At 42.6% G+C, this 22,697-nt stretch overlaps 1 protein-coding gene across 1 annotated transcript in view; it reads right to left on the minus strand.

Annotated features, from left to right (window-relative positions):
• Positions 1–22,366, minus strand: part of LOC124262751 — a 46,975-nt gene extending 24,609 nt beyond the window's left edge. Inside the window, exons 1-8 of the mRNA XM_046697299.1 lie at positions 22,270–22,366; positions 9,761–10,462; positions 8,165–8,435; positions 5,522–5,681; positions 4,364–4,719; positions 3,203–3,575; positions 1,406–1,646; positions 345–597 (exon numbers count right to left, since the gene is read on the minus strand). Of these exons, the coding sequence (XP_046553255.1) occupies positions 345–597; positions 1,406–1,646; positions 3,203–3,575; positions 4,364–4,719; positions 5,522–5,681; positions 8,165–8,435; positions 9,761–10,462; positions 22,270–22,366 (2,453 nt within the window). The remainder of the gene's footprint in view (positions 1–344; positions 598–1,405; positions 1,647–3,202; positions 3,576–4,363; positions 4,720–5,521; positions 5,682–8,164; positions 8,436–9,760; positions 10,463–22,269) is intronic.
• Positions 22,367–22,697: the final 331 nt, after the last annotated feature.

Below are 22,697 nucleotides of genomic sequence, written 5' to 3' on the forward strand. Positions count from 1 at the left end.
TGCATTGAAATTATGGCCTCAGATCATTTGAAAAATAGCTTTTCTATGCAAAGCTATCTTGTCTCTAAACAAATAACATGTGTTCAGCCAATTTGTGGGCCCAAAACCACTCTTATCATACCTTGTCCTTTTGAGATCTAATGTGGTTTTCATGATAACATTCGCCTAGACAATCCACAGGCATGACCGAAATGTTTGTGTGGAGGGCAGAACAGGTCTTAAAACTGGTTCTGATCTCATACTCGCTTTCGCTCTTCAGAAACGTTCTGAAACATCCAGTAAGACAAATAGTATCTTACCGACGCTCTGTTCTTTCTATCAGATCATTATTATGGAATACTCACACAGCTCCCGGAGGGGGAAGTCGGTATTTAACTCCGTTAGTTTCTAGACGCCGAAGTTCGTAACGACCAATCAGTTTCGCGAAGGATTCCCAGTCTTCTGTCATGGCGGCCAGACCGGCCTCGGTCCCACTCTCGTCTTCCCATGGTGCTTTGTGCCACGCTCGCTCAGCCAATGAGAGCAGTCGAGGGAAAAGTCGTGAGTCAACATGTTCTTGTGTTCTGGAAGTTTCGCTCCATAAACAAGCTTGGAGCCCTAGGATCAAATGAAGTGAAAACGTGTTTAATTCGCAATCTTAATTTCACTTAATTTGATTTACTTTTTTGTTTCAAGTGAAATTCATCAGTACGTTTTCACTGCAAACAGACTATTGTTCTTGTCTATTAGAGACATGAGTTCTCGATAATGTTTCAGGACAAACATTTCGACACGGGAAGAAAAGGCAGAAACAAACAAATATTCCTTCACAGCGTGTTCGCTTAGGATATCTGACATGTCCAACAACTAGTTGTATGAGATAAAATCCAAAGCCAAATTATTCTACCAGCGTTCATAGTGTAGTCTACCTTTCTAAAAGCAATAGTCCAGAATTGTCACAGAGGTAGTCTTCACTCATAATGAGAACTAAACCTAGGTCTGCGACATGTCCAGACACTGGGAGCAGTGACCCCCGGGCCCGATTCCTCACATGGGTACAATGTGTGGAGCCCATTTATAGTGTGCCCCGCCGTGATATTGCTGTAATATTGCTAAAAGCGGCGTAAAGCCCAACTCACTCACACCAGAAGCTGATTATAGAAGAGCGAGTGAGTTAAGATTTAAAGTCATATTTTAGCCATATAGTGACGAGGATTACGAACGATGCCTAATAGGCATCTGTCCTCGAGTGTCCTAGCACCACCAACCAAATAGTCCAAGCCATGATGTCACCTTTAATGTACTGTTACCAATAGTGCAGATGTACAATTGCGTTTGAGAATATTTGCACCCTGTCTATTTATGAATTACTGTTTAAAATATATGTTAGTTGTATTTTATTAGTTTAAAGTACTGTAGCTTTTACCGGCAATATTTTCTGGTCTCTTCAAAGGGGGACAACTCTCGTCATTCACTCCACACGCTTCCTCCCTCTTCAGGGCTACTCCAGACCGTCTCACTTTAATCAAGGAGTAGAGGTTTTCGGGAGTAAAGCTGAAAGATTTCTTAGCGTCAGTGTATCTTGTTGCCCAGTAATAGCCTCTTTCCTCTGGGTCGGGCTCGTAAGGATGGTCGAAGTAGAGGTGGGAGGCGTGAGCCATTACGACCTTCAAGAAAAACCAATGAGCAAGCAATGTCAAAAATCCACGGAACACAAGAATTGTTAGCCTAGTCGTTAACGCGTAAACCCGGGTTCAACGTATTGAAACCCATTTCTAGTTGCCCTGCCTCTATCTTGCCTGAATATTGCACTCACTCCTGATAGAGCAGAATCTATCCAAATCCCAATATTCACTATTGTAGCTGCGTGGTTCCGGGGCGTGGGGTAGCCTAGTGGTTAAAGCGTTCGCTCGTCACGCCGAAGACCGGGGTTCGATTCCCCACATGGGTACAATGTGTGAAGGCCATTTCTGGTGTCCCCCGCCGTGACATTGCTGAAATATTGCTAAAAGCGATTTAAAACTAAACTCACTCACTCACTCCCTGAAGTTCACACGATGATAAAGGAATATTTTTTTTACCACCATCCAAATCGTTATAAATATTGTACATTAATGCCAACTGGTTGTAACAATATTTTAGATACTATTTGCCTATGTACATAATCCCAGCAATGTATGGTTTGAAATGTAAGAAAGCAACGAATCTGTAACATATCCCAGATAATCTGCATTAGGCCTATGGACATTATTATGAATAAAGAATACGGATGTTGACTGTTATGGACACATTGGAATATGTTACTGGTAATTGTGATGACGCATAACTGGAGAACAATCGCAAAAACGCAGCAAATTGTCCACGGATGCAACTGTTGTGGTGGTTCTGTGGACTTTAATTAGCCCTGGACAGTGGATCCCATCCTGATCCCAACAGAATACTAATTGGGACTAACTATATGGGATTAACTAACTGGGGTATACTATATTTGGGATTACACTTTCGAGGGTGCGGGTTCGAATCCCGGATGGGACTCAACCCAAAAAAGTACTAAAATCTGTACTTTACTAAGAAAGTGTAATCCCAAATATAACATATGTTACATCTGACCACTTTCTATAATGACATTGTGTATTTAATAGCTTTCGGCCGTTGGAGCTGTGCCAATTCACACTTATCAGAGGGATACACAAAGTCCGCATTCTAGACTACCATGTTTTTGGAAGCCGCGCTGGCTGAGCGGTCTAGACGTCTGACTTTTTGTGCTGGCGAATAGGTGCCTGACTCTGAGAGTGTGGGTTCGAATCCCGGATGGGACTCAACCCCAAAAATACTAGAATCTGTACTTTACTAAGAAGGTGTAATCCCAGATATAACATATGTTACTCATCGAGTTTGTTTGCGACGGAAGGGCGGTGGGGTAGCCTAGTGGTTAAAGCGTTCGCTCGTCACGCCGAAGACCCGGGTTCGATTCCCCACATTGGCACAATGTGTTAAGCCCATTTCTGGTGTCCCCCGCCGTGATATTGCTGGAATATTGCTAAAAACGGCGTAAAACTAAAGTCACTCAGTCAGTGTTTGCGACGGGTTCGCACCTCTGTCGCGTTATATTCGCGCCTCTGTCATGATATGTTCGCGACGGGTTCGCGCTTCTGTCGCGATATGTTCGTGCTTCTGCCGCAAGTCCAATTTAACATTGAAAAATCTCAATCGATTTTATTACCTTGTAGCCCTTGTTGGCCATTTCGTACGCCCTCCCTCCGTTCAGGTTCTCCCATATGTTGTCCCAGGCGTAGCTGTACACGTCTTCGTTCTCAGCCAGGTTCCTGTCAAAAATGTCATTTTTCTGTTTCACGATACCATCTTCCCATACTGCCAAATTTAGACCTCTCGCAACCGTCAGATTGGCCAAACGTGTGAAGAAGTATTCCTTGACCTGCCCAGTGGACACTGTGTCCGAGCCAAGCAGGGTCTTGCAGGCTGTGGAGTTGACCCACGCCCCTCTACCAACCTCATCACCTCCGTAGTGATAGATAGTCAGAGGTTGAATGTCTTGATGTAATGCCACAATCTCTCGAAGCACATGGTCCATGAACCTGAACAGAAAGCATGTGAGGCCTTTGTTGTATTAATCGTATCATTTATCGACTGACATCAAATGTGAAATATTCCGTTATATTATGTAATAAATCGGCTGTGGGGTTGGCTCCTGGAAAAAGCGGTCGCTGAAGACCCGGATTTGATTCTCCACATTCTCCACAGTGCATCCAACCATTGTCTTAACAACCATAATCTAAGTCTAACCAACCATAGTCTTACCATAGTCAACCAGATCAAACCAACCATAGTCTTCAAACCAAACCATAATCTAATCAACCATAGTCTTACCAAAACCAACCATAGTCAAATACCAACCATAGTCTTACAAACCAACAACATAGTCACCATACCAACCATAGTAGTCAAAGCAACCATTATTGTCCAACTAATCCATAGTCTAACGAATAATAATCTATCCAACGATAGTCCAACCAACCATATTGCCAACCAGTCTTATCAATCATAGTCAAAGCAATTATTGTCCAACTAATCATAGTCTAACGAATAATAATCTATCCAACGATAGTCCAACCAACTATTGCCTTATCAATCATAGTCTAACCAACCATTGTCTTACCAACCATAGTCTAACCAAGCGGGCATAGCCTACTGGTTAAAGCGTCCGCTCGTCACGCCGAAGACACGGGTTCGATTCCCCATATGGGTACAATGGGTGAATCCCATCTCTGGTGTCCCCCGACGTGATATTGCTGGAATATTGCTAAAAGGGGCGTAAAACCCAACTCACTCACTCACTCACTCACTCACTCACTCACTCACTTACGTGTAGGTAGACTCAAGACAGGGATTTATTGAGTTGTCCGTAAACATCTGTGCAGTGATGTATCTTGAGGTGTCTCCTTCTTCAACCAAGAGGTACTTCCGGCCTTCCTCCTCCCGGCCTTGACCTTGGAGAATCTTAAACCTCGCTTCCATTGATTTCACAGCGGCGCGGGAATGCCCCGGCATGTCAAATTCCGGTATGACTTGAATGTGCAGTCTGTTTGCTTCTCGTAGAATTTCCCTGTAGTCGTCTGTTGTGTAAAACCCGGAACCGGAAGTGGAATCTGTCGGACCGGAACCAAGTTGTGGATATAGGCACGTCATTTCTGTGAGATCGAAGCACCTCCTGGAACCTATCTGAAAATATCGCATTAATGCTTTACATGAGTGAGTTTAGTTTTACGCCGCTCTCAGCAATATTCTAGCGATATGGCGGCGGTCTATAAATAATCGTGTCTGGACCAGACAATCCAGTGATCAACATTTATTGTTGATGAATGCTTCTATGTAAGTTTAAACATAAAAGGTATTGGTATCTAGAATCATTTTATTGTATTCGAACGTCTTGATTACAGGCCGCCATTACATGTATTATTATTTTTAATTATGCGGAGTGCAACGCCAAAACGCACACACTTACATGAACGAACGTAATTTTCAAGTGTTCCCAAAACATTAAACCAGATTCAGATTTTACTCATTAATTTGTGGGTTACAGGGAAAGATAGTGGCTGCTGGTTTCATCGCTAATTTGGGAGGCACTGAAACTTGAGAGGATATTTACCAGTTCTTGTAGTGAGTGAGTGAGTTTAGTTTTACGCCGCTTTTAGTAAGATTCCAGCAATATCACGGCGGGGGAAATCAGAAATGGGCTTCACATATTGTACCCATGTGGGGAATCGAGTCCGGGTCTTCAGCGTGACGAAAATGTTGAAGACAAATCCGGAAGTATAAAGATGTTTCCCTTAATATAGGCGAGTATTTCTAATCTTTTTACACAAATCAGTTTAGGACGCCCAGTATTCCAAGCAATCAATTCAAATGTGTTAGCATATCCTGAGACTTCACTATATTGTTCCTTTATTTTCAAATTAATGTAATTCTACTACAAAAATATACTCTAAACGAAATTCACTACTCGCTAGAGGTTCCTTTCTACCTGGGTGAGTTCCTCCAGCCCTGGAATCTGCAATCTCCAGCCCTCGTCTTCAGACAGGTGAAGGTGGAGCTTGTTCAGTTTGTACATGACCATATTACCCAGCAGCCTTAGCACTTCCGATTTAGGATGGAAGTTCCGTCCAACGTCAAAATGGAGGCCCCTGAAGATCAGTTACAACATCTCGTCATTTGTCAAGATCACATCTACAAGTGCACTCACAAAACTGAATGACTGGAGTATATGCTATATCATGTGACGGCGCCCTGTTTGTAATCGAGTAATCAGTAAGATGTGAAGGCGCCCTGTTTGTAATCGAGTAATCAGTAAGATGTGAAGGCGCCCTGTTTGTAATCGAGTAATCAGTAAGATGTGAAGGCGCCCTGTTTGTAATCGAGTAATCAGTAAGATGTGAAGGCGCCCTGTTTGTAATCGAGTAATCAGTAAGATGTGAAGGCGCCCTGTTTGTAATCGAGTAATCAGTAAGATGTGAAGGCGCCCTGTTTGTAATCGAGTAATCAGTAAGATGTGAAGGCGCACTGTTTGCGCCCGACGCCCTGTTTGTAATCGAGTAATCAGTAAGATGTGAAGGCGCCCTGTTTGTAATCGAGTAATCAGTAAGATGTGAAGGCGCCCTGTTTGTAATCGAGTAATCAGTAAGATGTGAAGGCGCCCTGTTTGTAATCGAGTAATCAGTAAGATGTGAAGGCGCCCTGTTTGTAATCGAGTAATCAGGAAGAACACTGCTCAGGACAGGAATCTCACATAACTATCGTCCGATCAGACAGAGTTTAGAATTTTTGTGAAATGTACATAAACACTTGCAATTATAGTGGGTGAGTGACTGAGTGAGCTTTGATTTACATGGCGTCGGTTCATTACATAATTGAGTCAGGACAAAAAAATCCAGTGATCAACAGCATGAGCATCAATCTACGCAATTGGGATACGATGACATGTGTCAACAAAGTCAGCAAGTCTGACCACCCGATCCCGTCAGTTGACTCTTACGACCAGCATGGGTTACTGCAGACCAATTCTAACCCAGTCATCACGTGTTTGCGGATACAGGAATGTGGCAGTAATACCTATCTCTACAGTGTTAATCTGTTTGTTTGTTACTCTTCCAGCTTTATTACGACCGTCTGTAAATATCCCGAATATTCATGCTCGCTGATGCACGTATCCCAGTTGAGTATATCGATGTTCATGATATCAGTCACGGTATTGTCTGGTCCCGATCCCGATATCGCTGGATTTGCCGTCAAACAAAAGAGAATCACGATGTCAATCACTGCATTGTCTGACCGAGACTCCATTATGTACAGGCCGTCAAGATATACCAGGAATATAGTGCGGCGCTGAAGAAATCCAATGTGGTTTCACCACAATGCGTAGCGATTCAATATGGCGTGGTCTTACTGCTAGTCCAGATACCTGGGCAGGCAAAGATTTTTAAGGTACACTCGCGTAACTTTGATTCGTGGATATAAGGGAAGTGCGGCGGAATTCATATTTTAAATGCATGATTTCATTTTGTATACGCACTGATAATTTTATTCATTGATTCAGCAAATTGATAATGCCTAATATTCCACTCGTGAATGAAACGTTTGTTTACGGAAGCCATTTGCAATCATCACCCATTCATGTGCCCACAAAATGTGACGTCACCTTGTTTCGTGGATTACGTACTCGGTTACTTTATACCACTGTGTACGACATCCCACTGTAGTAAGTATTGACACCAAGGAAAGCAGACAACGAGAAGTGAGAAGGTTGGAGCTAACGCTATCTCTACTTGACATTTTGTAAAAATAAATTTGGCAAAGGTGGTATTAGTGATCTGGGGATATTTATTTCAATGCTGGACAATTACATTTAGTGTACTTGCGTGTAATCCAGAGATTCGGAACTGTTTTTGTCAGCGAGGCGTGGCATTGTATGTACATCAAAAGTACCGCTTTGTGACGTCAGTCGAGACTTAATTTACGAGCTAGCATAATAATTTCCGCGATCCACGAATCAAGGTTATCCACGAATTTAGGTTACGGTTCTGTATATCAACGGAAACGTTTTCTGATGCGACTTTTCGTTATAGATTTTTATACCGTTGTCAAGCAAGAGTATCAATAGTGCTTGACAATTGCAAAGGTATAAGAATCTATTTCAAAACGGGTCTCTACTGTGGTGATCTACCTTCAGCTGTTGGCGATCTACAACCCGTGTTTTATATCGTATTGTCTGTCTTTTTTAATTAGAATGTTTTATATTCACATACTAGTTTTATATTCATGTCTGTGATACTCTACTAGTTTTACTGTCCATCGTTGGCATGTTTACCCATCAGAATGTTTTCATCTTGACAGCATTCTGACAACGGTACAAGAATCTGTATCGAAGTGTCGCACTCTCGTAATAAAGAAGTTTGTTTTTTTTTTTTTTTTTTTTTTTTTTTTATTTATTTATTTATTTATTTATAAATTTGTTTTATTCATTCGTAATAAAGAAGTTGTTATCCATAAAGTTTGTCAATTTTGTACTTCCCAGCTTCTAAAATGGCACTCAAAGAAGTTTCTATCTATACATCAATGTCTAAAATGTCAATCAATCACATCGAGAGTGTTTTCATATAAGATGTATCACCTGTATGCGTATCTCGGCGAGTCAGTGATGTCCATCTTGTAAATCATATTTCCCCTCTGAGACATGAGGCTGAGCAAGGTCTGAGCTCCGTACATCACCCCCGAGGCTCCTTGTCCCGTGATTTCAATCACTCGGTTGCCGACATCTACTGTCAGTCTGTACGCGTCGGGGCTGTTCGGGATCCCTCCCTCGGGAACATCAACGTTGCCAATGCGCATGCGTATGACGTCATTTCCTATGTTTGCTCCACCGAGGTCAATATTTGACATCTCTGAAAAGGTTGGTTTAACAAAACGTAAACACATATAACAAAACATAAATCGTCAAAATCAGAGAATAACCACTCTCGATTGTACGATAATATGATTTTACGGAGTGTGAGTGAATGAGTAAATATGGTTTACGCCGCGTTTATAGTCCGTTTGGCTCAAAAGCGGACCGATGAATTGCAACTCGAAAACTAATAAACATAAAATACTCAGTGAAACGCTGATCATAATCAAAACATCATACCCACTCTGTGAGGTTTTTGCTGAATTTTTGTCCTAAAAATATAAAAGTTGTCTAACAATCTATCATTAAAATATTGACACAGTTCACTATTTGTTACGAGGGAGGAGTTCAGAGAAAGGGACAGCCAGGTGTTCGAGAAGCACGTTCACAGACAAAGTTATTTATTCATTTTGTCCCTTTTTTGTTCCTATCCTTTCTTTCTTTTGTTGGTGTGACTCGGGACGAAACTTCCCTGATACGATGCTGTATTCACAACAGGAGGCAGTATCGTGAGCTGAATGCCAACACGTTTCCAGATAAAACACTCGGACACTTTTCAGCTTTCGCGTGAGTGAGTTTTGTTTTACGCCGTTTTAGCATTAGTCCAGCAATGTTACGACGGGGGACACCAGAAGTAGACTTCAGACTTGGTACCCATGTGTGGAATCGAACCCGGTCTTCGGCGTGACGAGCGAACGCTTAAACCGATTTGGTAGTCCACCGCCTCTCAAACTTTGAGTATGAACTCACTTGTATCTTTCATATTGGGTAGACTTAGGTTTCTTTCGTTACTAACTTCATTTACTTTCCTTGGGTCATTATATATTTTTACATCTATAGTAACCAATTATCAAAATATCTTTTGCTTAACATACAGAATCAGCAAACGATGTCTGCATTGTTTGCTGCAGATTGGATCCTTAATGAAATTCAACACTTGCCAATGAGCAATCAATGGCTGTGTGGTTATACGATTGCGTTTTGCATGACCATAGGCGGATCCAAAGGGGGCAATTAGTTGAAAGGCGCACACACACACACACCACACCCCACACACCCACACACCCACCCTGAAAGTTTATTAAATAACCATTGAAACTCTGGTGAAAATGAAGTGTGCACCCTCCCTTTTCTCAATAGTGTGCACCCCCCTTTCTCAAAAAGCTGTATCCGCCCCTGATGACTGTTTGTATATACATCGGCCTCATGCTACTAGGTCGGTAATCTTGACCTTTGGATGGGGTGGTTAGTACAACTGGAAATAATATTCCACTGGGTACAGAAATAACAAGCACATTTTGTCTCCGTAAAGTCTATACTTACGTTTGAAGTATTCGGCTTCGTTAGATAAGCCGTCCAGAGCATACAGCCTCCATGTGCCGTTATTGATGGTCAAGCTCTGGTCCTTGACCACCGTCATATTCAGGGGCTTGGGGATGACCCTCACTTCTCCGTTGTCAGCGGGATGGGTCAGGTGGTTCCGTCTGTATCTCTCCTGGGGGGTGAAGGGGGCATATTTGTCCGCCCCGTATCGTTTCACCTGCTGCGGTTTTATGAAGTCATCAACGAAAGATAAATCTTCCCCAACAGTGCTTTCTATCACCTTGGGTGACAACCCCGGTGCCATCAGGTACCAGTTCGGCATAATGCTTGTTTTAGCAACTTCCCAGTACTGCACATAAAACTTTATTTTCCTGCTTGTATTAGGCGGAAGGTCAAGGAACTCGTCCGTTGGTTCAAGTCGAAAATGGGAACCTTGCAAATGGGTGACCTTGACCCCTTGACCCTCTAGGACAACCCCTTCTGGTCGGGGTAAGACATCGGGTTCTATCATTCGGATGCAGTCGAGGTATATATTCCATTGGCCGGTTTTACTCAGAGTGTATGACCCGTTGTTTGTCAAGGTCACTTCCGCGAAGTATTTGTTGTCGAATTCTATATTGTCCTTGACCTTCCATCTGACCTGCAGAGTCTGGGCGAAGTTGTCAAGCTGGTCTTGTGTCCACACCTGGCAGCTGACCAGTGCTGGAAGACAGAGCAACAATAAGCGGTTTCATCATAAAAAAAGCAATCATAACCCTCGGTCATCGAAAAAACCCACATGGTTTATAAACTCTGTCTCGAGGACACATATAGCGCACATATCCACGCACTAGTGCATGCTCAAGGCGCTGGTATTTTTTTCCCTCGATCATTGGATGTCAATTTCAACGGCACATTGTATTATCAATCTCAACTCCCCAGGAATCATACATCTCTTTCAGCCACTAAGCGCACCGAGTTATTGCGGCTTTCTCATCCTTACGAGGTACCCATTCACAGTTGGGTGGACTGGGACACATAGTCACAGTACTTTGTACACGTTTACTGCACGTTTCTGTACCCGCAACTAGTTGTTTGCACGTATTCATGTGGCCACCATCTTCATTTACCAACGGATTCGTGGGTTCTTTGAAGTGCACAGGGTTGTGTACTGTACACTAGGGGTTGTGACGACACTGAAAGAGTCTGCACACAAAGCTGACTCCACATTTTTACACCCGGTCACAGGTGGACTCGATTCCGACACCTCAAGCTCGCTGGATTACTAGCCTGGCGCATTAGCCAGCTCGCCCCTCAGCAAGCTCGCATGCGTCAACAAATAATCGAACCTCGAACATGTGGTTGATATCATCAGCGTTATAAACACCACCATATTCGGCGTTTTTGATCTCGTTTCCATCATGGTTGGATTTAAACACAGGGCTATCGCGTCGGTACACTAAAAGTGTTCAACTAATTGTTTCTGTCAAAATTAGCTCTGGATATTGCCCTGATTCTCATATTGCGATATATTGCAATAATTTAAGAGATATTGCAATACGTATTGTGATATATTGACTGGAAGTTTCTGCCTAAGTGCGTACATCATAAAATCATAATATATAGATTTCTGTGTGTGACATCATCTTCTTAGTTGCTGTTACACCATACTTTCAGGCTCCCTGCCCCCATTTTGTATGGCTGTATGCCAATGGTTTACCGATAAATAAATGAGTGAGTTTTGTTTTACGCCGCTTTTACCAATATTCCAGCAATATCACGGCGGGGGACACCAGAAATGGGCTTCACACACTTTACCCATTTGGGGTTTCGAACCCGGGTCTTCGACTTGACGAGCGGACGCTTTAACCACTAGGCTACCCCACCGCCCCTACAGATAAATGAACTGATATAGAGCCTTAATGTGGAATGAAGTATTGCAAAACAATTTTGCGAACATAATGATAAATATAATAGTATAGTATGATGTTCGTGGTCATTGTTGTTTCCTTCAACAGAATGGACTTCAATGCTGTATGTAATTATTGTTACTGTATTTCAAGTGATTCATCTCCTATATAAACATGTGTTAACATGACAAGTCAAAACATTGATTCAACTACAGTCTCGTTTCCTGTTGAGTGGGTTCCGTCCTATCGCGCAACTAATTACAATAACAGTCCTGAATTTTGAGACCAATTCATTTAACTAGAAACATAAATATTGATCAGTTTTATTTGATACATCTAAGCACTTGTATATTGCAACACTACGCTCCTTATAATCCTTGCAAACATGTCTTGCAGCGTGCACTGTCGTATAGCGAGCACTGACAAACAGAAGCCTGGAAATCGTGGAAATCTCAAAACGAGGCTCTGCCGCTAGAAATGTTTGGTGGTCTGGTACGGACTTGATATTATATCAATCACATTGTGCATTACAGAACTACACTGCAAAAAACACATAGCAGGTGTAACCAGTGAGCCAGATGCATTGTGAATTATGTTACGACCTCATCAAACTAGGGCAGTCTGTGACGTCTTAGTTAATGTCATGCTGCCTACACCTCGCCATAAAATATAGAAATACGATGTTATTAAAGTTTAAAATTGAAATTCATTTGTAAATACCACTTTCTTATGAAACAAGGAACTGGAATTTCAGTGTAACCATAGTTGTTTGTGATGTCTATTTTCACTTCCACACGAGAAAATTCGGATCGGCTGAAAAGTAGGTCATTGTCTGAATAAATAAGACTCATGTTTCGGTTTGACTGCAAAATGAAACAAAAACATGATTTACGTGAACTACTTGATCTTAAAATCTTATGTGACCTCCATTAACTAAGATCCTTGACTAGAATGTCATTATACAGTCCTACAAATGTATAAACCCGTGAAGGTCCGGGTTAGAATATTGATCTTCAGTAATCCATGCTTGTCGTACGAGGCGACTAACGGGATCAGGTGGTCAGCCTCGCTGACTTGGTTGACACATGTCATTGGTTCCCAGTTGCGTAGATCGATGCTCATGCTGTTGATCACTGGATTGTCTGGTCCAGACTCGATTATTTACAGACCGCCGCCATATAGTTGGAATATTGCTGAGTGCGGCGGAAAATTAAACTCAGTCCCTCACTACAAATGTATAAGACTTAGGCCGTTATGATAAATTCATAACATATTTCCCAAAATGAAACAAACACTAACAAAATAATGTGAATTGTGAAATGGTCACTCAGAGCCAGAGGCTTTACTATTACTAAGTCTAAATAGAAAAATGGTCATTTTGAGGCCACTTAATTCTAAAAATGTCACATATGAAACCATTCAATCCCACAAAACTTAAAGGAATTTGGAAGAATATTTGGCACACCACTTATAAATATACCACTTGTAAAATATTACATTAAACCAACAGAAGTAAAAGTATATCTGGCACTTTTAGAGCATATTCTGTTGTTTAATGGTCTCTAGACTGACCATCCTTGATAATTTGGTATAGGTTTCGATACATCTCCTATACCCCGGATGCATCTACGGCTCTGCCCCTTGATTTTAATACCTCCCATGACTGGCTTTTATAAATACGCTGGGAAGTTTTACCATCACAACCACTTGTATCTAACCGTTTAAACTTGGCAACATAATTGCAGAAGTACTCTGAAGAGGTAGAAAGAGTGGAAAGGTTTCAGAGACCTGTCAATGATTTCCCCCAAAATCTGAGATTTCCCCAAAATATCTGCGACCGCTATCTTTGATTTAGAGCTTGGTTGCAAACCTTCGCGGCTCTTAGTTGTTTATTGGCTACTGTGAGAATGCAGTGCCAGCAAAGGGAAGTAATAAAAATATCGGGGGCCATAGGTGCATCCAGGGTACTAGTGGAGATTTATTGGAACATGAAACCCCGGAGATTAACGAGGATGGACTCTGACTAGAATCTTGAAAAGTATAACATTTTGTAAGATATGATAAAGTATATGGAAACTTAAAACTTGTTAAAACTAAGGCGCATCTGCCACAGTAATTTCTGTCAAACTGTACACAATAAACCGTCAACTTTATCCACATAAGTGGAAATGCACCGATTACCACAAAATAAACCGTTAAACTAAACTTCAGTTGCACATTTTATTTTGTAATAACAATGTTTCTCAAACAAACTGTCACTTCATGTTTTTCTTCAGGAACAGAAGAATGTCAAGATTATCAATCCGTGAAGATCCGGGCTAGAATTGATCTTCATTAACCCATGCTTGTCGTACGAGGCGACTAACGGGATCGGGTGGTCAGGCTCGCTGAATTGGTTGACACATGTCATAGCTTCCCAATTGCGCAGATCGATGCTCATGCTGTTGATCACTGGAATTGTCTGGTCCAGACTGAATTATTTACAGACCGCCGCCATATAGCTGGAATATTGCTGAGTGCGGCGTAAAACTAAACTCCCTCACACAAGATTATCAGGTTTCAGTGAAGCTCTGTTGGGCAGATAATTTAAAGGGAGCTAACTCTGGATGACCCAATATATTGCAGAATCTGAACCATATCGTGATTTTCGTATCGCGAGATACTATACCGGTTTATCGGTAATAATGCACAGTCCTAGTTAAAAAGGTTCACGCACATGGTAAAATACGCTAAATTGTCCGGGAACTAATTTCTTTCACTCGGCATCTGTGTCCACACAGGTCCGGAATATGTCCGAATTTTCACCGAGTCAGCAAAACAAGGACCAGAACATCCAAACGAACTGAGTTACTTCCCTTTGCTCGAAAATGATCACGGCACACACAATCGCCCCGGGGTTTTGAAGGAAAACCTAAATCAACTGATAGAGAGAGGCCTTTATTCAACGCTTTAGTAATTTATCCTGTGATGTCGACGCGGGTTTTGAGTGGACTTGCCAACTCTGTTTTCCTAGATAGTTCAAGGATTTCTTAAGCACACAGCTGATGTAGACATAAGGGCGGGTATTGGCTTAATATCAACCCGAGCTTGCGTCGTCAAATGTCCAGGGTTGATCTAAAGCAAACGGTGTAGGTGAGGTTAATTGGGGTAATATACGTTTTAAAGTAAATTTATATGAGTGAGTGAGTTTAGTTTTACGCCGCTTTTACCAATATTCCAGCAACATCACGGCGGGAGACACCAGAAATGGGCTTCACACATTGTGCCCATATGGGGAATCAAACCTGGGTCTTCGGCGTGACGAGCGGACACCTTAACCACTAAGCTACCCCACTGCCCCTAAAGTAAAATGATTATCGTATCTAATGCAGATTGGTATCGGTTTGATATATCCCTTGACCTGGGCCTCCGCTGATTACCCGTGAAATCCTGTGGTGGTGGTGGTGGAATTGGGTTTGACGTCGCGCTCGAGAATATGTCGCTCATATGACGACGTGCATGCGTGTATATGTGTGTGTGCGGCTGCTTGTACTAGCCCACTGAGATACCATGCCGCGGTGAAGCATGAATACCCCACTCAGACACATTATACTGACTCCGAGCCGACCAGTCCTTGTTGTACCCATTAATGCCGAGCGCCAGGCAGGGACCAACAAGTACCATATTTTAACGTCTTTTGGTATGACGCTGTCCGCACTCTAACCACTACACCACGGAGGCGTGAAATCCGGGTTAGAATTGGTCTTCTGCAACTCACGCTTGTCGTAAGAGGAGACTAACGGGATCGGGTGCTCAGGTTCACTGACTTGGTTGACACATGTCATCAAATTCCAATTGCGTAGATCGATACTCATGCTGTCGATCACTAGGTTCTCTGGTCAGACCGTCGCCACATCGCCATGATATTGTTAAGTGCGCCGTTAAACAACAAACACTTCACTACATACATGACACTGAACTTCTGTAAGCCGTGGCATGACAAGCGCTCTGTACTGGTTGAAATTAAAGTGTTTTCCAATACATTTAGAGACTGGAGAAAAATCAACCGTTCTTCAATTTTCAACATCAGGTGTTCGAACTTCAGCTGTCAAAATTCATGCAAAAAGTTAATAAGTTCATAATGCACAAAGTGCACGTGCCACGCGCACGTGACATCAAAAAACTGCTTTGCTACATGTTTATTAAGGGTTATTTTTATAACTTTTCAAATAACTTTTATTTTATGCAATTTTATGTTGTGCGCAGTTACTTTCTTCCGTGTGTATATATGTATGTGTTCGTTACATATTTTACCCGCAGAGGTCCCAGTCGTAATTGACCTTCAGGAACCCCTACTTGATACAATGGGGCCGTGTAGGTGGAAATATCTGAGGGGAAAATATGTGAGGTAGCACGAACTCCTTTGTAGATCGAGGCTGGTGTGTGGCTACCCATGGTACACAAAGTTCGACGGGTCTCGTGTTACTAGTTCAGACGCCGGGCTATTTGGGGTTAAACAAACGATAACCAGGGAGCGAGTTTACATCACCCGCTTTATTCCCTTCATGTAAATATACTGTGTTTGGACATTAAATCAAGTCGTATGATCGGTCATGCTTATCATAAGGGGCCATTGTCACCTGGCCTTTGAATGGTCACACATAGGCACTCCCTTGCTATATTGTATACTATTTCACCCCCTTTGCCATGCTAATGTATCTGGCTTGCGTTCCAAACTATGAGTCCATCCAGGTAGCAAAAGTACTTTAAGTCACCATGATTCCTAGTAGGGGTGACTATCGAGGGGGATACAACTATTGCATAGTTTTTTCTCCTTGAATTGTCTCATTTGAAGTCATTTCCGAAATGAATGTATAGTTTATATTAAATAAAAACAAGCTGAAGTAGTTTCAGTCTCTTTAAATAACTGGCAACAAACTTGTAACCCAGATCAAGTTTGTTCAAAAGGTAACAGGGGCGGATAACTCAAAATCAAAGTGAACGAATCTGGTACTTCCTGTATTTTGCGCTGCGCATTTATAATAATTGCAATCCATCGATAGTTCGATGCATCGTTACCGCACTAGTCCCTTGTATGGTGATCTACCTTCAGTTGCTGGCGATCTATAGCATGTTATATACACTTCAAAAAGAAGTAGGGGAACCTGATATTTCAAGTTGGATAGGAAGTGTAAGCGTTAACAAACTTGTCAAAGACAGACATCTTATGAACGAACTACCATTTCTCTTTATCGCCACCCCTATAGTCCGTTTGGCTCAAACGCGGACCGATGAATTGCAATCTATGTCGAAAACTAATAAACATAAAATACTCAATGAAACACTGATCATAATCAAAACATCAGACCAACTCTGTGATTTGCTTGCAGAATTTATCGCCTGAAACTAAAAAAAGTTGTTCAACAAACTATCATTAAAATATTGACACAGTTCACTATTTGTTACGAGGGAGGAGATTTCACGTCATACACCAATCATCTTTCAAGTGCGATTAAGCCGGGTTTCCATGTGCGCGCAGTGCGTGATGCGTAATGCGTATACAACACTTTGTACTAAAATAGTAATAACGGTTTCCGTGCACGCGCAGTGCGTGATGCGTATACAACACTTTATACTAAAATAGTTACGCAGCTATACGGAGGCCGGAAGCAGGGATTCCCATGGAGTTTTCCCAATGTCACGTGCTTTTAATTGCACACACAAGTTGCAAAATGCAAAGAAATTTGGTATCCGAGTTACTTCTTGTACAATTAATTGAACTCGTTAGATGCAATCCAGCTCTTTACCAGGAAGGACCACATGGATATTACGAAGATCACCAATATTTGGAACGCAGTTACCAGAAAAGTTCAGGAAAACGAAGACCAAGAAAGGACTGGGATTTTGAGAACTAAGGTGGCATTGTAGACAGCAATTGTGATCAGTACGATCTCCAGGAAAGGCCTCGTCACGATATACCTAAAATATAGCTCTCTCGCTCACTCACTCACGTAGACTCAGGCAGTAATGGTCCTGCGGGCGCTTCGTGGTACGCGGTAAAATATGAATTAAGAAGAAAGTGAGGAGAGAAACACATGCTAGTTGTCGGTCTTTCATCCACGTCAGACTTTTTTCCTACGTATATTTCACATTTGTCCGTAACGTTTACGTTTGACATTTCAAGGGCCCACAAATGTCTTTATTCACCTCGTCCTTCGAGTTTGATCCCAGCAACAGTTATAAAGAAATACCTTTATTCCTCTCATGTCAACCCCCAAATACCTAAAACATTGGCTGTTTGTTGTTTAACGCCACACTCCAGCTGTATGGCGGCGGTCTGTAAATAATCGTGTCTGGACCAAACAATCATGTGATCGACAGCATGAGCATCGATCTACGCAGTCGTTATACGATGATATGTGTCAGCGAGTCTGACCACCCGATCCCGTTAGCCACCTTTTACAACAAGCATGGGTTGCTGAAGATCAATTCTAACCCGGATCTCCACAGATCAACAAGCGCTGTCATGTCGAGGTTGAGTGAGTGGGTGAGTGAGTTTAGTTTTACGCCGCACACAGCAATATTGCAGCTATATGGCGGCGGTCTGTAAATAATCGAGTCTGGACCAGACAACCCAGTGATCAACAGCATGAGCATCGATATACGCAATTGTTATACGATGACATGTGTCAGCGAGCCTGACCACCCGATCCCGTTAGCCGCCTCTTCCGACAAGCAAGCTGAAGACCCATTATAATTAACCCGTATCTTCACGGGTCAACAAACGTTGTAATGCGGTAATATGGACAGTAGCACAATACAACTAAGCATCGTTTTGTCTACACCATCGACACATCGATCATATAAAAAAATAAATGTATGTGGAAGAAATCGTTATATATCGAGTAAAGCATGCTTTTAATCCCTTTTGCGGATTTGCAAAAATCAGGAACACCATACGTTAATTATAAGTATGTAAAATATCGAAGCATTGATTTTAGAAATTTTCAAAAATCTCGTGTCGCACTTTAAATAACACATCTGAAGCGATAGAAACAGCTGATAAATGTTTTGACGATGTGCGCAAATCAACCTTTTTGGCGGGGGCATTGAATGTGAACCCCTGGACGCGTCACAAAATTCAAGGGACGTAACTCTAAACCTGATGGTATTCCGAATTCCACCACAGATTGACCCGTTCCTGTTTTTGGTTAGTTTCTTCGTATAGACGTTTACGACAGCGCCATGTAACCGAAATTTAAGTTTGTGGGAATCTTTGTTTATACACACAGTGTTTATTTGGTCTCAATCTCTCAGTAAACAATGTTCAGATTGGCTTTCGAACCTCCATGCTGCCATGTGTCCCAGTGTTACAACCACGGAGTCACGTGATGCTCGTTTGATGGTCAGGTTGAAACAGAATCCTATGTAATCCTACTGGAAAACACTGAAATGTGGAACAAATATTTTCCGATTTCAGAGGCATGCGTTAGTGAGAAATGTCTTCGTTTCTGTGTCATCACAGCTTCTGTTTATGAGTGAGTGAGTGAGGTTTCATGCAGCTTTTAGCAATACTCCAACAATATCACTGCGGGAGACACCAGAAATGGGCTTCACACATTGTACACATGTGGGAATCGAACCCGGGTCTTCGGCGTGACTAACCTAGTTCTTTTTTTATGACACCAACTTTCTGTTTGAAATTTATATTTATATAACAAATAACATCAATATTCGGTAAATTCGTTTTTTATGCTACGGTTCTCTGCTACATATCAGATCAAACCTTTATCTTCTTGAGATATCGGTGTTCATGACATTAATCACTAGTTTTGTCTGCTCTAGACTCGAAGGGCCTTTGGGATAAGGCTCGAATGTTCCTGAGAGTGACATTCAACAGCAATCAACCGTTGCCGATACATTGTTTTCAAGTCTTCCTAAAAATGCAGACCGCCTCCGTGGTGTAGTGGTTCGAGAGTCGGCCCGGAGAGCGGAAGTTCGGCCCTGACCGCGCCATACCAAAAGTCGTTAAAACATGGTACTTGTTGGTCCCTGCCTGGCATTAATGGGTACAGCAATGACTGATCGGCTCGTAGTCAGTATAATGTGTCTGAGTGGGGTATTCATGCTTCACTGCGGCATGGTATCTCAGTGGACTACCACTATAAAACCAGCTTCAGTCTGGGTTAGTACAAGCAGCCGCACATACACATACACACGCATGCACGTCGTCATATGACCGACATATTCTCAAGCGCGACGTTAAACCCAATTTCACCTCACCTAAAAATGCAAGTCACAAAGGCCTCGCCCAGGAATCACGTCTACGGCAACATGTGTAATTGTTTTACTCACTCACTCTGTCACAATAGAGACGTGACCTGCGCCGTGTCGGGTCATAGGGAAAACATGGGAAATCACGCGCAAAGAAACGTTGAGGAGAAAAGGACCAAAGTGTGATTATGTTTTGGACAAAAAACGCCAAAGATTTGTACACCTGTGGCTCTCTTTTTCTAAACATTTACAAATTAGAACGTTAAAACGTCACCGAATGATCCTCTCGCCCAAGAGGGAGGTTGGATAGCCAAGTGGTTAAATTGTTCGCTAGTCACATCGAGTTCGAATCCTCACATTGGTACAGCTTATGAAGCCCATTGATAGTGTCCCCAGCCGTGATATTGCTGGAATATTGCTAAAAGCGGCGTGAAACCCAACTCACTCACTCTCGCTCGAGAGGGAGGCTGGGTAGCCTAGTGGTTAAACCGTTCGTTCGCCACACCGAAAATCAAAGTTCGAATCCTCACATTTGTACAACTTGTGAAGCCCATTGATAGTGACCCTAGCCGTGATAATGCTGAAATATCAATATTGTTTAGAGCGGCGTCAAACCTTATTCATCCACCCGTCTCGCTCAAAATCTGTAGCAAGTGTTACACCACACCTGCAGGTGCTTGGTCACTGGGTCACCTGAAGTATAGTTATGTACAGATACTGTCCTCCAACGAGTGTACTTTGTGGCTCGAAATACCTGAACCTTGGGATTTACACGGACGCGCTGGAAGCTGGTGCTTTGGCCTTCAAGTAGAGTGCAGTTTGCGTGAGCCGTTCGCTTTTGCGCTATTCATGACACAACAATATTTGGCTTTGCACTCAGTGAGTGAGTTTGGTTTTACGCCGCTTTTAGCAATATTCCAACAATATCACGGCGGGGACACAAGAAATGGGCTTCACACATTGTACCCACGTGGGAATCAAACCCGTGTCTTTGGCGTGACTAGCGAACGTTTTAACCACTAGGCTACCGCTCCACTTTGCACTAACACTGACAGGGTGGGTAGCTGTTGTTCGACGCCGCAGTTAGCACTATGCTTATCTTTATCAAAGCAGTTTGTAAATAATTAAGTCTGCACCAGATGAACCAGTGTTTGAAAAACGTCGTTGAGGTACGATGACAACAAAGTGGTCAAGCCTGCCCATCCAAAAAATTTGGGAAACTTATACGAAGTGCTAAATTGATTTTTGGAGACAAAACACGGATTCATAATTGATAGTATGATCTAACCGCCTCCGTCAGACACATAGGCGGATCCAATGGGGGTGAGGTGCGCACCCCCCACCTTCCACCCACACACACACACCTTTTGTCCTGAAAGTTTATTAAATGTCCATTGAAATTCCCGTGAAAACGGGTCAAAGTGAAGTGTGCCCACACCCATCCCCCTTTCTAAAAAGTGTGCGACCACCCACCGACCCTTTCTCAAACACACATCATTCGTTGGAGGGTATAGAACTAGTTTTGATGTAATCCTTCATCCACTGATGCATCAGCTATATCATTGCTGTTATACTGATTTGTGACAAGTAATCGAGTATTGTTTAATAAAAATAATTGTGACATTCATCGGGTAGGATAAAAGCCTATCATTACCGAGTATCAACTCGAATCTGTTCGTAGCCCTGACTTGTTACAATTGACACCACAGTGTCCCCACCCCGATCCCGAACCGATGGTACAACACCAACAACGGGATATATTCAAAACTCACTGAACTGTACATTTACTTTACTTCAGAGACTGACCAAAGCACTGAACAGTTCGTCCACTCTATCCCAACGCTTGACCAAAATACTGAACAGTTCGCTCACTCTACCTCACAATTGATTAGATCAACGATCTGTAAATGATCGAGTCTGGACCAGACTTTCCTGTGATCAACATCATGAGCATCGATCTACGCAATTGGGATACGATGACATGTGTCAACCAAGTCAACCGGCCTGACCACCCGATCCCGTTAGTCGCCTCTTACCAAACATGGTTTACTGAAGATGCTAATCCGGATCTTCACGGGTCTGACCACACACTGAACAGTTCGTTCACTCTACCCCCAGCAGCTGACGAAAGCACTGAACAGTTCGTTCACTCTACCCCCAGCAGCTGACGAAAGCACTGAACAGTTGGTTCAATTTACGCCAACGCTTGACCAAAGCACTGAACAGTTCGTCCACTCTACCTCCAGCAGCTGACGAAAGCACAGAACAGTTCGCCCACTCCACCTCGTTTTTCATCGTAGAACTGAACAGTTCTTTCATTCTACCCCTAGCAGCTGACGAAAGCACTGAACAGTTCGTTCACTCTACCCCAGCAGCTGACGAAAGCACTGAACAGTTCGTCCACTCTACCTCCAGCAGCTGACGAAAGCACAGAACAGTTCGCCCACTCCACCTCGTTTTTCATCGTAGAACTGAACAGTTCTTTCATTCTGCCTCTCTTTTTCAATAACGCACCAAACATTTCGTTCACGTTATCCAGCAACTGACGAAAACACTGAAACGTTCGTTCACTCTTCCCCTACGACTGACTTAGTAAATTCAATATTTCGAATACATGCTGATAATTTTGAAGTAGACACTTACGTCTTTGTAACTCACGCCCAATTTCCACGCCTTCTGCCCCCGGGTAATGATATGCATACACAATTTCCCTTGTCAAACCCGTGGCAGTAGTTGATTGACGGTGATAAAAGACATACACAGTAAAACCTGGTTAGCTGAATAACCACCGAGAT

Source organism: Haliotis rubra, unplaced genomic scaffold (assembly GCF_003918875.1).
Source record: "Haliotis rubra isolate DU_JTF1 unplaced genomic scaffold, ASM391887v1 Scf852, whole genome shotgun sequence".
Lineage (NCBI taxonomy): Eukaryota > Metazoa > Mollusca > Gastropoda > Lepetellida > Haliotidae > Haliotis > Haliotis rubra.